We start from the raw sequence: 11,318 nt of genomic DNA, 5'->3' as shown, positions 1-11,318 counted from the left end.
AGAAGTATCTCCTTGTCCACTAGCCTTAAAGGAAAAGGGGCGGGGCGGGCGCGAGACTCCCGGGACGGCTGGGCGGGGCAGACCTCCCGCGCGCAGTCCGCCAACGGCGGGCGGGCCAACGTCCGCTGAGGCCACGCCCTGGCTCGTGTCCCCTCCCAAGTAGGCGGGGAAATAAATGGGCGGGGCTTTGGCGCAGCCAATCATCTGTGGAGGAAGGAAAAGGCGGGAAAAAGAGGAACCAAAAGAAGGCTGAGGTAGCGTCAGGGACCAAGCAGGGAGGGTGGGCGGAAGGAAGAGTAGGCCTCCAGGTGACGCGGACCGGGCCTCCACAGTAGGGGTGACTCTTTGTCAGGCAGCATAATCCCCAAGCCTCACCGCCCTCGAGCCCCACCACCCCCATTCCACGTCCTTAAAGGGAAGACTCCATTCCTCTGAAGGTAACTTAGTGCCAGGGGCACGGCCTCCTCATTCTGAGGCGACAGCTCAGCTCGGAGCCCATGTTTCCCACACATCTGAGGTCCAGACCTGCCACTTGAGGAAATGTACTTTGATGAAGATGGAGCTGAATTTCTAAGCGGGGGCCCTGATTCTTAAGGAAATCACCCCAAATCACAAGGACAGCCTAAAATCTACCTGGAGATGCCTGGTGTCTCCATTGTGGGTGCTGTCACCCCAAAACCTGAAAGGGATCCCCTGATTCAGACCTCCTAGTGTTTCTAATCTCCATTCCAGCACCCCTGGTCCCTCGAAAATTCCTCTAACACTGTCCTTAAAATGGGACCTCTGGCTCTTGGGTCAAGGAAATCACCCCAACATCCTACCCCTTCTCCCTGGCCTGGAATCCCCTCGCCCTGCACCTCCACCTCTCAGGCTCTGGCCCCCTCACCCCACAGCCTGCATTCCTGACTCCTGGGACCCCCCAGCAGCCCCCTCACCCTGCACCCTTACTTCTAGAATTCTCAGAAGACCCTCACCCTGCACCCCAAGCATCATGGGACCATCAGCCATCCTTTTACTCTGTGCCCCATCTCTAGGACCCCCAGCAGCCCCTTCACCCCATGCACCGGCTCCTAAGGACCCTGGCAGACCCCTCCCCCTGACATAACCCAATTCCTGGGACCCCCCCCAGAACCCCCATCCCATGTCCCCTACTCCTAGGACCCCTGGCAGCCCCTTTACCCCATCCCTTGGACTCTAACCATCATCCCTTTCCCTCTTATCTTGCAGCAGCCGAGCCCCCAGATTGGGCCTGGAGCCTCCGGACGGCGGTGCCCAGCAGGCAGCACCCAGCATCCCTGCCCCGGCCTCCGGGGATCGGGGAAGCAGAGCAGCTGCCATGCACATCCCAGAAAGCCTCCAGGACCTGGCCGACAGTGAAGCTGTGCAGTTTCTCAAGAGGCTAAAGACGATCACTCGGATCTTCGCAGGGGTGAGGCCCTCCTGTGGCCCGGCTGCCCCGTGGGTGACCGGAAACAGGAGTTCTCACCTCTCAGACCCAGTGCAGAGGGAGTGGGGGTATAAAAGGGGTCCGATGGGGAGAACAAGGCAAAAGGGAGCTTGTAACTGAAGGCAATTTTTACTGAACATCTAATCATAAGCCCTGCGCTATTCTAAGCACTTATCAACTCTCTTGGGAAGAAATGACCCTTCAGAGTGGGTGCTGTGAGCCCCAGTTTTGAGATAAGAAAACTGAGGATCAGAGAAAGTTAAATAATTTTTTAAAAGGCTATGCTGGCCAGTGGGGTAGCCACAGGCCACATAGTGGCTATACTAATTTAAACCAATTAAAATAAAACATTCTGTGCCTCAGTCACAGTGGCCACATTTCAGGTACCCAACAACCACTGTGGCTGGTGGCTCTCACACTGGACGGTAAGGATCTACAACATTTCCATCAAGGTGGAAAGTTCCATTGGACAGCATTGACTAAGGTCACAGAGTAAGAGGCGAAGCAGGGATTCAAACTGGGGTCTGTGAGATGCCAGAGCCCATTCATTTTCCACCTCTCAGACAATGGACCCAGAGAGGAGCAGGGGCTGGGAGCTCTGGGAAGAAAGAGATACACAGAGGTAGGAAGAAAATATGTAACACAGACCTAAGATATCAGGGCCTGGGTGGGCACTGGGTGGGCACTGTGTCGGCCACGGTGCCAAGCGAGGCCTACACCTGCATTCATTTCATCATTACCACATTCCCAAAGAGTCAAGATGCCTGGGGTCAAATCCTCATTCAACCCCAGACTTTGCTGTGTGACCAAGCCAATGACTGCCCCTCTCTGGACCTCAGTACATGAGGGGTTAGAGTGGTGACTCTGGGCTTTATGCTGTGCTGGCTCCCTTGCCCTCCCTTGACAGAGTTGGGAACTGAGGCCCAGGGAGAAGATGAGATGTGATCAGAGTCTGGGGCATAGGAGGGGTACCCTGGACTGAACCTAGGGTCCTAATCCAGGATGGATCAGGCCCAGCTGAGCATCTTAGTCTAGCCCCATGCTGTCCATGTAGAGCGACATTCTCCACTTCTTGCCTGGGTCACTCCTGGTGTTATTATCAGCAGCACCACTTTTCATTCTCAAAAGTGCCCCGTTTTTTTTGTTTTAGATTTTTTGGTGGTGGGTAATTAGGCTTATTTATATAATTTTTTTTAATGGAGGTACTAGGGATTGAACCCAGGACCTCAAGCATGCTAAGCACGTGCTCTACCACTGAGCTATCCACCCTCCACAAGAGCCCTGTCTTATTTGATAACTTCCCAGGTCACCCAAGGTCTGTGTGACCTTGAGCAAGTGACTTGATTTCTCTGAACCTCTCTACCCTCCTGTGTCTAGTCCTTCCTGCTCACCAAGAAAGACTGTTGTGAACATCATACAAATTAATGCCCCTAAACTGATGAGCGTGGGCCTGACCAGTCGTAATCTTTTCTCAAATAGCAATTATTATTGGGACAAACCATGACCTGGAATGGAGGAGAGAGAGGGGTGTAGGGGGCAAAGGGTGGTGGGGACTTGCGTCCACTGTCGTCTCATCCAGGGGAAGAGGGGACTTAGGAATTCCACATCCCAATTCCAAGTCCCTCCCTGGGGCCGGCTCTTCCGCTCCTTACCACGACGCTGTGATGTGGGTGTTATCACACTCGTTGGACCTAAAGGGGAAACTGAGGCTCACAGAGGTTGAGGGACTTGTCCAAGGACATCAGCCAGCCAGCGAGCCAGTCAAAAGATACTTCTGATGCTTCAGAAAGAAGGGCGGGTGGCCAGGGAGGAGGAGGCCCAGCTGGTGTGGACTGGAGTCAGGAAGGGTTGGGGGAGGGCCGCCAACCGGGCCAGACGTTCCAGTCACGGACTTTGCCTGCTGCCTCCATTCTCCCGCCCGCCAGCCCTCTCCTCCAGCCCCCCTGGCCCGGCTCCTCGGTAGGGAGTCTCTGGGCAGCTGGTGCTCTTGTCCTTCTCACGGCCGCCTGCCAGCTGGTGCCTTAACCGATGAATCTTTGCTCCCTCCCTGGGGACAGGATGGGAAGGGTGTGGAAGGAGGTTGGACTCAGGCTTCAGAGGGCGAGAGGTCCCCTCAGCCCAGATGAGTTCCCGCTCCTTGCATCTCCAGGGTGCCCTGGGCTGGCGCTGCCGCCCAAGGTTCTCGGGGTCAGTGGACAGCCGGCCCATGGGCCTGGAAGGCAGGAGGGCTGGATTCCAATCCCCACTCCCTGCCTCCACCGCTGACTGACCTTTAGAGGACACCTCCCCTCTCTGGGCCAGATGTGAGGATGAATCTCAAGGCCAGGCACCCCCCCTTCCCCACAGAGGCAGACTGGGAAACTGAGTCTCCAGGAGGGGAGCGATCTATCTGCCCAAGGCCACACAGCTGGTGGAGTCAGAAGCGTCTGGCTCTTTCCACGGCACCATAATGTCTTCGATTTATCACCTGTGAAACAACAATGAATTAGTAACCTGTCTCACACCGGGTTGGCCTGAGGCTTCAGGGAGGCAGCGCCCGTCACGAATACAGGCTCAGAAATGATCAATGGGCCTTCCCGTCCTTGACCTGGCTCTGCCTCTGACCAGCAGGGCAAGATGCTCCCCTTCCACAGACTCAGCTCCTCAGCCCCGAATAGGGGATGGATGTAAACACCCTCACTTAATATTATGGTGCCGGACAAAAAGGGGGACTAGTGATTATTATTATTAATTTGGTGTGGGTTTGTTTTTTGGTTTTTAGTTTTTTTGGTGGGGAAGGTAATTAGGTTTATTTTATTTATATGTTTGTTTTATTTTAATGGCGGTACTGGGGATTGAACCCAGGACCTCATGCATGCTAAGCACACGCTCTACCACCAAGCTACACCCTCCCCCTTCCCCTGTCTTTTCTCGGTTATTTTTGTTCAGAGAAAGCAATTAAGGCAAAGGAGAGTTGAAGATGAACAGAGGCCGAGTTTAGGGGTCAGTCCTTTGCCTCCCACGTTCCCCCTTCCGAAGGGCAGGGCCAGAGCAAAACAGGAGAGCCAAAGTCATTCACTCTTTCAACGCGTGTGCTGAGGTCCATTCTGGTGCTGGGGGCCAGGCATGGAGAGAAGGGTCCCAGCTGGACCCTGTCCAGGAGGAGTTCAACTTCTGATGAATTCCCTTTCCCTTGCCTACTCCCTCCCTCCGGTCCCCAACGCCACCGCATCCAATCAATTACCAAGTCCAATTTTATGTCCTAAATGTCACCAGATTCCCCAGAGCTCCAGCCTCAGCGTTTCTTTCCGGACCCTCCCACCAATCTCCTCTCTGAGCTGTCATGGCCCTCCCATCCATCGTAGCTCAGGAGATTGTCTCTAACTCCCGGGTCTGAACCAGGTCATCCTGTGCTCAGAACCCTTCCACTCATAAAGTAAAGCCCCAATTAGGACTTTAACTTTCCATGGCTCCCAAGTCCAGGCTCCTTGGTCTGGTGTCCAAAGCCTCCGAGGGTCTGGCTCCCACCCAAGTTTCCAGCCTCACCTCCCACCAGCTCCCTCAGATGGGATTTCTCTCCAGCCCCTGAAGGAGCTTCACTCTGAGGCAACTAGTTTTTTGTACACATGGTTCGCGCTGCCTGGAATGCCCTTACTCCCATATGCCTGGAAAACCTCTCATTCTTTAAGGTCCAGTTCAGAGCTCACCTTAACTTCCTCCTAAATTCTTCCCCCTGACTTTGGTGCCTGCTCAAACCAGGACTCTCCCCGACTGCAGGCCCCAATCTCCTCCCCAGCCTGCAGTCTTACCCACTCTGGTCCATCTCTACATGGCCCCAGAGGGGTCTTCAAACACCCAGAGCTGCCCCTGCCCTGCTCACAGCCCTTCCGTGGCTCCCTACTGACCCCTAGACAGCATCCAGTCTTGTAGCCTTCTTCATCCTGCCATGTTCCTTACAGGCACTGCCTCATCCAGGAAGACTTCCTGGACCAGTTCCCATCCCTCACAATGTACACACAGGGGTTTCTTCCACATCCGGGGTGGCCTTTGCCACACTTCATTGTGACTGTCTGAAACCAATAATTGGGCCTCAGATTGTCTCTGAATCACAGTGATAGGGACCACTGCCCTCAAGGCGTCGGGTCCAGCCAGAGGCCGTATATACAGCCAGGGCTTAAGGCGGACTCAAGAGCCAGGCAGCTTGGGTTCAGATCCAGGCCCTGCCCCTTACTTGCTGACTAACTTTGGGCAGTTGCTCATACTCTCTGTGCCTCAGTTCCACTACCTAAAAAAACAGGGCTGTTCATAGTGCCCACCTCCTAGGGTGGTGTAAGGATGACATGGGCTAGGGCACGTGGGGCAAGTACATCAGTAGTTTAATAAATAAACCGGGTAAAAGACAAGGGTAGGCGGGGACAGCGTGCTCTGGTGTGCTGTGCGCAGCGTGGCGGATTCGGGGGTCGGTACCGTCTCAGTGAGGCTGTATTTGCTTTAAAAAAAAAAAATCTTGAAACAAGATTAATATTTGTTAGGGACTGAATGTTTGTCACAGTCCTCTCTGCACTTTTCTGTGCCTTTTTAAAAATTTTATTGTGGTATAATTTCTGTACAGTAGACTACACATATTTCAGATGTATAATTGGACGAATTTTGATAGACGTCTACACCTATGAAACCACCACCACAATCGAGATATCTAACACTCCCATCACTCCCCAAGAGGTGCAAATTTCAAACTCTCAGTTTATCCCTTCCCAGCTTCTTTTCTGTGTCTTTGGAATATTGCACACACACACACAAATTTTTTTAATTGAAGTATAGTTGATTTACAATGTTGTGTTAGTTTCTGGTGTACAGCATAGTGATCCAAAAAAAGGTATTTTTAATGGAGAGAAATGAGCTAAGCCTGAGGGAGGAGGAGGAAGTTGTAGGCAGAGGGAAGAGCTTGGAGGCAGAGAGAATCAATAGGAGAGCAAATCCATATTGCCCTGTCTTCCTAGGTCCCGGGCACTGTGCTAAGCACTTCATGTTGGTACTTCGGTTTGGTAGCGTGTCCCCGTGTGGGATGGCAGAAGGGGAGAGTGACTGGGGAGAGATGAGGGGCTGGGACTCTGTCCTGATGGGTCCTGGGAGCCATGGGATGGGGAGCTGTTGAGCCAGGAGGGGCGGGGTGCGGAAAGACACCTCTGGGGCCATGTAGGGGACACAGGCTGAAAGGGCAAGACTTGGAGGCAGCGAGGCCAGGGAGGAGGCTGGGGCAAGCGCCCAGGGGAGAGGACGAGGCCTGAGTGGAGGGGTGACAGAAGGGATGGAGCTTGGAGGCTCTGAGGATGTGACAGGGAGGGAGGGGCCAAAACCACCCAGTGGGTGTACAGCCTGGCTGGCCCAGTGATGGGGAGCCTGGGGGGAGGAGTGGGTTCCGGGAGATGCTGAGCTCCGCTCCCGCCCCTGGGAACCCCGCTCCCACACCCACAGGTCTTCTCTCTCATCGTCTTCTCCTCCCTACTGACCGACGGCTACCAGAACAAAACCGAGTCTTCGCAGCTCCACTGCGTCCTCAACAGCAACAACACAGCCTGCAGCTTCGCTGTGGGGGCCGGCCTCCTGGCCTTCCTCAGCTGCCTGGCCTTCCTCGCCCTGGACGCCCATGAGAGCTGCATCGCCAACACCCGCTTCAAGACGGCCTTCCAGCTCCTGGACTTCATCCTGGCTAGTGAGCCTCACCCCGCTCCCGGGCAGGGCCCACCCACAGCTGCCCGACTCCAGCTCCCAGCACCCCTCCCCCCGGGTCCCCAGGGCCCCATGACACTGCCCTCGACCACCCAGCTGGCCTCTGACTGTCCTCCACACTGTGTCCTCCCTGGGGAATTACTGCCTACCCCTTACACTCAGTGTCACGGTCACCTCTTCTGACCCCCAGGCTAATTCTAGAAGCCGCTCTTCTGCATAGCTTTTTCCTCCCAGTCACCTCCCTTCTTCACAAAATTTCTTGAAAATCCACCAGTGGCTGGAGGAAGGGTACAGACCCGAGTTTGAAATCTCGCCTCAGGCGCCTCCTTGCTCAGTGAGCTGGAATGGGTCTCCTCCTCACAGAAGCTGGGATGAAAACCCCCACTTCCAGGGCTTTTCTGAGGATGAAAGGAGAGAAGGGACTGTAGTAATGTTGACATTTACCAGGCACATCCCACAGGGCAGGCAGAGTCGAGGGCTCCATGTGCCCCATCTCATTTCTTTCTGAGAACCACCCGAGGAGGTAAGTCCTATTCAGATCCCCATTTTACAGAGGAGCAAACTGAGGCTTGAGGAGGGTAGGGAATTGGGCACACAGCTGCGAAGCCCAGATCCAGGCTTCCGAGCCCAGCCTGGCCTCCTAACCAAGGCCAAGCACCTTAGCTAGAGCCCAGCACATAGTAAGTGCCAAATTAATGCACATCCCTTTCCCTCAGGCCCCAGGCTCCTTTCTCTCCTCTTCCACACCTGCCCAGTTCCTGCGTCTCCAGGCTGGGAGGGCCCGTAAAGATCACTGAGTCCAGTGCTGTCCAAGAGAACTTTCTGTGACAGTGGGAATGTCCCCAGTGAGGGAGCCACCAGCCGCGTGGGGCTACTGAGCACCTGCAGAGTGGCCAGTGCCACCAAGGAGCTGAGTTTTTTTAAATTCTATTTTAATTGATTGAAAATGTTAATTGATTGAAATGTGAAAAGCCTCAAGTGGCTGGTGACCTCTGTCATGGACAGCGCTGCTCCACGCCAGGGTGCTTTAGAGAGGGCTGGTGGGGAGAGGCCTCAGTGAGACCCCAGGCCCCACCCACCACCCCCAAGTCCCCCTTTCCACACTTCAACCACACCCCCTGAGCGTGCTCTCTCTCCACCCCTCCCCACCGCCTCTCTTCTCTCCTGCAACCCCCCTAGTCCTCTGGGCAGGCATCTGGTTTGTGGGATTCTGCTTCCTGGCCAACCAGTGGCAGCATTCGCAGCCCAGACAATTCCTCTTGGGGAGCAGCAGCGCCAAGGCCGCCATCACCTTCACTTTCTTCTCCGTTCTCGTCTGGGTGAGGATGAGCCCTGCTCCCCAGGCACCCTCTGCAGGGCAAGGGGGTAAGAGGGCTGGAATGTTCCCGCTCTCACCCAGCTCCCTGGGCCTCCGCCAGCCCCTTCTGTGACTTTGGGCAAACCAGGAAGAAGGCGCCCCTTCCTCTGAGCAGACACAGCCCAGCTTTAGGTGACATGCTGGTGCCCTCATCCAGTGAGCTGTGGACACAGCCGTCCTCCCCACCAGGCCAGCCTCCAGCCCCAGTCCCTCTCCTCCCTCGCCCTGCCTGAGCCAGCCTTCAGCTCACCCTCCTCTGCCCACAGGTTTTCCAGGCCTACCTGGCCCTCCAGGACCTCCAGAATGACGCTCTAGTCCCCTACAAGCGCTCCCTGGATGAGGGAAGCGTGGTGCTGACCTCCCTCTCCCCACCGTCGGCTGCCAGCCCGGTCAGCACGCCCCCCACGGGCCCCCACGGCCTGAGCTATGCCAACTCTGCCCTGCCCCCCTATCTGACCACTCCGAAGGCCCCCCGCCTCGCTATGATGCCCGACAACTAGACAGCCTCACCCACATCAGTAAAGAGATAATCCTCCCTCCAGAAGGGTTTCTGAAAACAGCCCTCTGTCCTCCTGTCTGTTCCTCTCTGGTCCCTCTAGTGGCCGGGGATAGGGGGAAATCCAATAGGGTCTTCTCAGGGGTGTCTGCAGCGTGTCCCATTTCCCTACTGCCCCCCGGATTCTCCACCCGGGCAGCCCCTTGACAGTGGCAGATGAGAGCCAGTGGCAGGAAGGAAACACTTTTGGGCCTATTACACCGTGAGCCCTTTTCTCCTTGCACTGGCCACGGGAGGGAGGCACGAGGTGGCCCCCTTTACAGCTGAGGATGCTCAAGTTCAGAGAGAAGATGCTACTGCCCGCAGAGAGGGCTGACACTGGGACCCGCCCTGTCGCTGAGCCAGGGCCCCACGCCCTTAAACTCACCCCAGGGACAAGGGACCCAACTCAAAACCATGCTGTGTGAGGAGTCGTTTAAGGAACAGGGAACGGCAAGTCCGTGACCGAGATGAGGGGAGATCCTTGTCTTCAAATATCTGAAAGACAGTCTTGGGGAAAAGGAAGGAATTGTATTCCAGAACCCCAAAACTAAAGGGGCCACCAGCATCCAGCACCACAGGCCCGGGGTGTCTAGAGCAGCGCTGTCCAATAGAAATCGAGCGTGAGCCGCAGGGGGCTGACTTTAACTTATCCACCTCCCCCATGAACAAAAGTAGAACAAAACAAGTCAAATGAATGTTTATTTTATTTTACCCAATATACCCCAAATAGTATCATTTCATCATGTCATCAGTATAAAAACCACGAGCCAGGTATCCTACATTCTCGCACACTCAGTTTTTTAAATTCTTCCCCATCTTTTACAAGGTGACGCCTCAGTTTGGGCTAGCCACATTTCAAGCGCTGATGGTCACGTAGCTAAAGGCTACCATATTGGACACTGCAGCTCTAGAACCTTCTGCTTTTTCTAGAACAACCGGAAATCTGTTTCTTTTGATGTGGATTGGTTGACAGTGAATACCAAAAAAAAAAAAAAGCTGAATGTTACATGGGCCGAACAAAACACACCCGCCCAAGGGCCATGGGGGAACCTGAGAAGCAATCATTCACAAACTGGACAAAGGGGTATGTGCCATGGAGAGTCAAATATGGGCTCCGTGGTCCCTTTTTTGGTTTCCTGTGTGGCAGACCCCATGCTCAGTGCTGAGGGTGCAGAAATAAACAGGATGTGGTCCCCATGCGCATCTGGAGAGAACAGCCACGGTGCAGTGGAGTGGGCAGTGTTCCGGGCTGGGAAACGGGAGGACTCGGAGCTCTGGTCCTCACTCTGTCACCAGCTGGATCACCTGGGACAGGTCACTTAATTTCTCTGGGCCTGAGTTGGGCTGGCAGTCAAACCAGAGACTTGGACCAGATTTAGATTGATAGTTTGCAGGTTGCGTTCAGAGAGGTGCCCTTCCAACCCTAAATCAACCCAAGCAGCCTAGTTCCAGCATTTTCCATATCAGGCTTCTGGGCAAATTCCTCTAAACAGAAAGAGAAAAGAAAGGAGAGAAAGGGAGGAAGGAAGGAGGGAAGAAGGGAAAGAAGGAAGGACAGTTGAAAAACCCCATAGCAGTGGCTGAACACATGGGCTCTGGCAGCAGGAAAACCGGGCAGGTGCGAACCCCAACTCTGCCACTCGCCCCACTAAGCCTCTCTCCTCCTCCGCAGTGAGGGCGCTGTGAGGGTCCCATGAGCTCCCCTCCTGCAACATACATTGCCTTGTGTTTCCAAAATGCTCTCAAAATGCCAGCTACCCGCCTCCTGAAGCTCCCAGAGCCGTCCTACAGGACAGCTGGAGGCGGTTAAGGAAGGTCTAGGCAGACATCTAGGGGATCTGTCTAGATCAGGGGGCAAAACTCCAAAAGCTTACAAGGGCCAGGCAAGTAACACGAGTGAAGGAAACAGGCCAGGTGTGAAGCCAAACTGGAGGGAAACGGAAAAGGTCTGACTTTCCTTTGACCTCCACAAAACAAAAACAAAACCCGACAGCGTCAGCCCATAATCGATGGTAACAACACTTCAGCCAAGTCCTGGGGACTTTGGGGAACTGTGGTGGGGAGGGGTGCAAAGCTCGCATCCCAGCTATTCACTCCAGCCATCTGCTGCCACCCAGAAACGAGGACCCGGCATTGTCAGATTGATGGATTTTTTTTTTTTTTTCAAAAGAAGCCAGAAACCCTGGTTTGAATGTGAAAATCTGGTTTTTAAAGGCTGGCAACCAATTCCTTTTTTTTAAAGAAAACTTAAAGGAGCTCAACAAAAT

At 54.5% G+C, this 11,318-nt stretch overlaps 1 protein-coding gene across 3 annotated transcripts; it reads left to right on the top strand.

Annotated features, from left to right (window-relative positions):
* Window positions 1–8: 8 nt before the first annotated feature.
* Window positions 9–9,911, top strand: SYNGR4 (synaptogyrin 4). Of its 3 annotated transcripts, none has more exons than XM_074369318.1 (5): window positions 9–254; window positions 1,228–1,429; window positions 6,902–7,139; window positions 8,336–8,475; window positions 8,780–9,911. In XM_074369318.1, the coding sequence occupies exons 2-5, from the start codon at window positions 1,337–1,339 to the stop codon at window positions 9,011–9,013; spliced, it is 705 nt and encodes a 234-aa protein (XP_074225419.1). In that variant the 5' UTR covers window positions 9–254; window positions 1,228–1,336; the 3' UTR covers window positions 9,014–9,911. The 3 variants fall into 3 exon arrangements, with proteins under 3 accessions (XP_074225419.1, XP_074225420.1, XP_045366594.2); XM_045510638.2 differs by lacking the exon at window positions 9–254 and adding an exon at window positions 298–437; XM_074369319.1 differs by lacking the exon at window positions 8,780–9,911 and having other exon boundaries at window positions 8,336–8,767.
* The last annotated feature ends 1,407 nt before the right edge of the window (window positions 9,912–11,318 follow it).

Source organism: Camelus bactrianus, chromosome 9, assembly GCF_048773025.1.
Source record: "Camelus bactrianus isolate YW-2024 breed Bactrian camel chromosome 9, ASM4877302v1, whole genome shotgun sequence".
NCBI lineage: Eukaryota > Metazoa > Chordata > Mammalia > Artiodactyla > Camelidae > Camelus > Camelus bactrianus.
The sequence above is the reverse complement of the archived record's forward strand: the minus strand, read 5'-3'. Positions and strand labels throughout refer to the sequence as shown.

What these genes read in the sequence shown, in the direction of transcription:
- SYNGR4 (XM_074369318.1), top strand. Translation starts at nt 1,337, where the DNA reads ATGCACATCCCAGAAAGCCTCCAGGACCTGGCCGACAGTGAAGCTGTG. An exon ending in TCACTCGGATCTTCGCAGGG is followed by an intron (nt 1,430 to 6,901) that starts GTGAGGCCCTCC and finishes CCACACCCACAG; the next exon opens with GTCTTCTCTCTCATCGTCTT. An exon ending in CCTGGACTTCATCCTGGCTA is followed by an intron (nt 7,140 to 8,335) that starts GTGAGCCTCACC and finishes CAACCCCCCTAG; the next exon opens with TCCTCTGGGCAGGCATCTGG.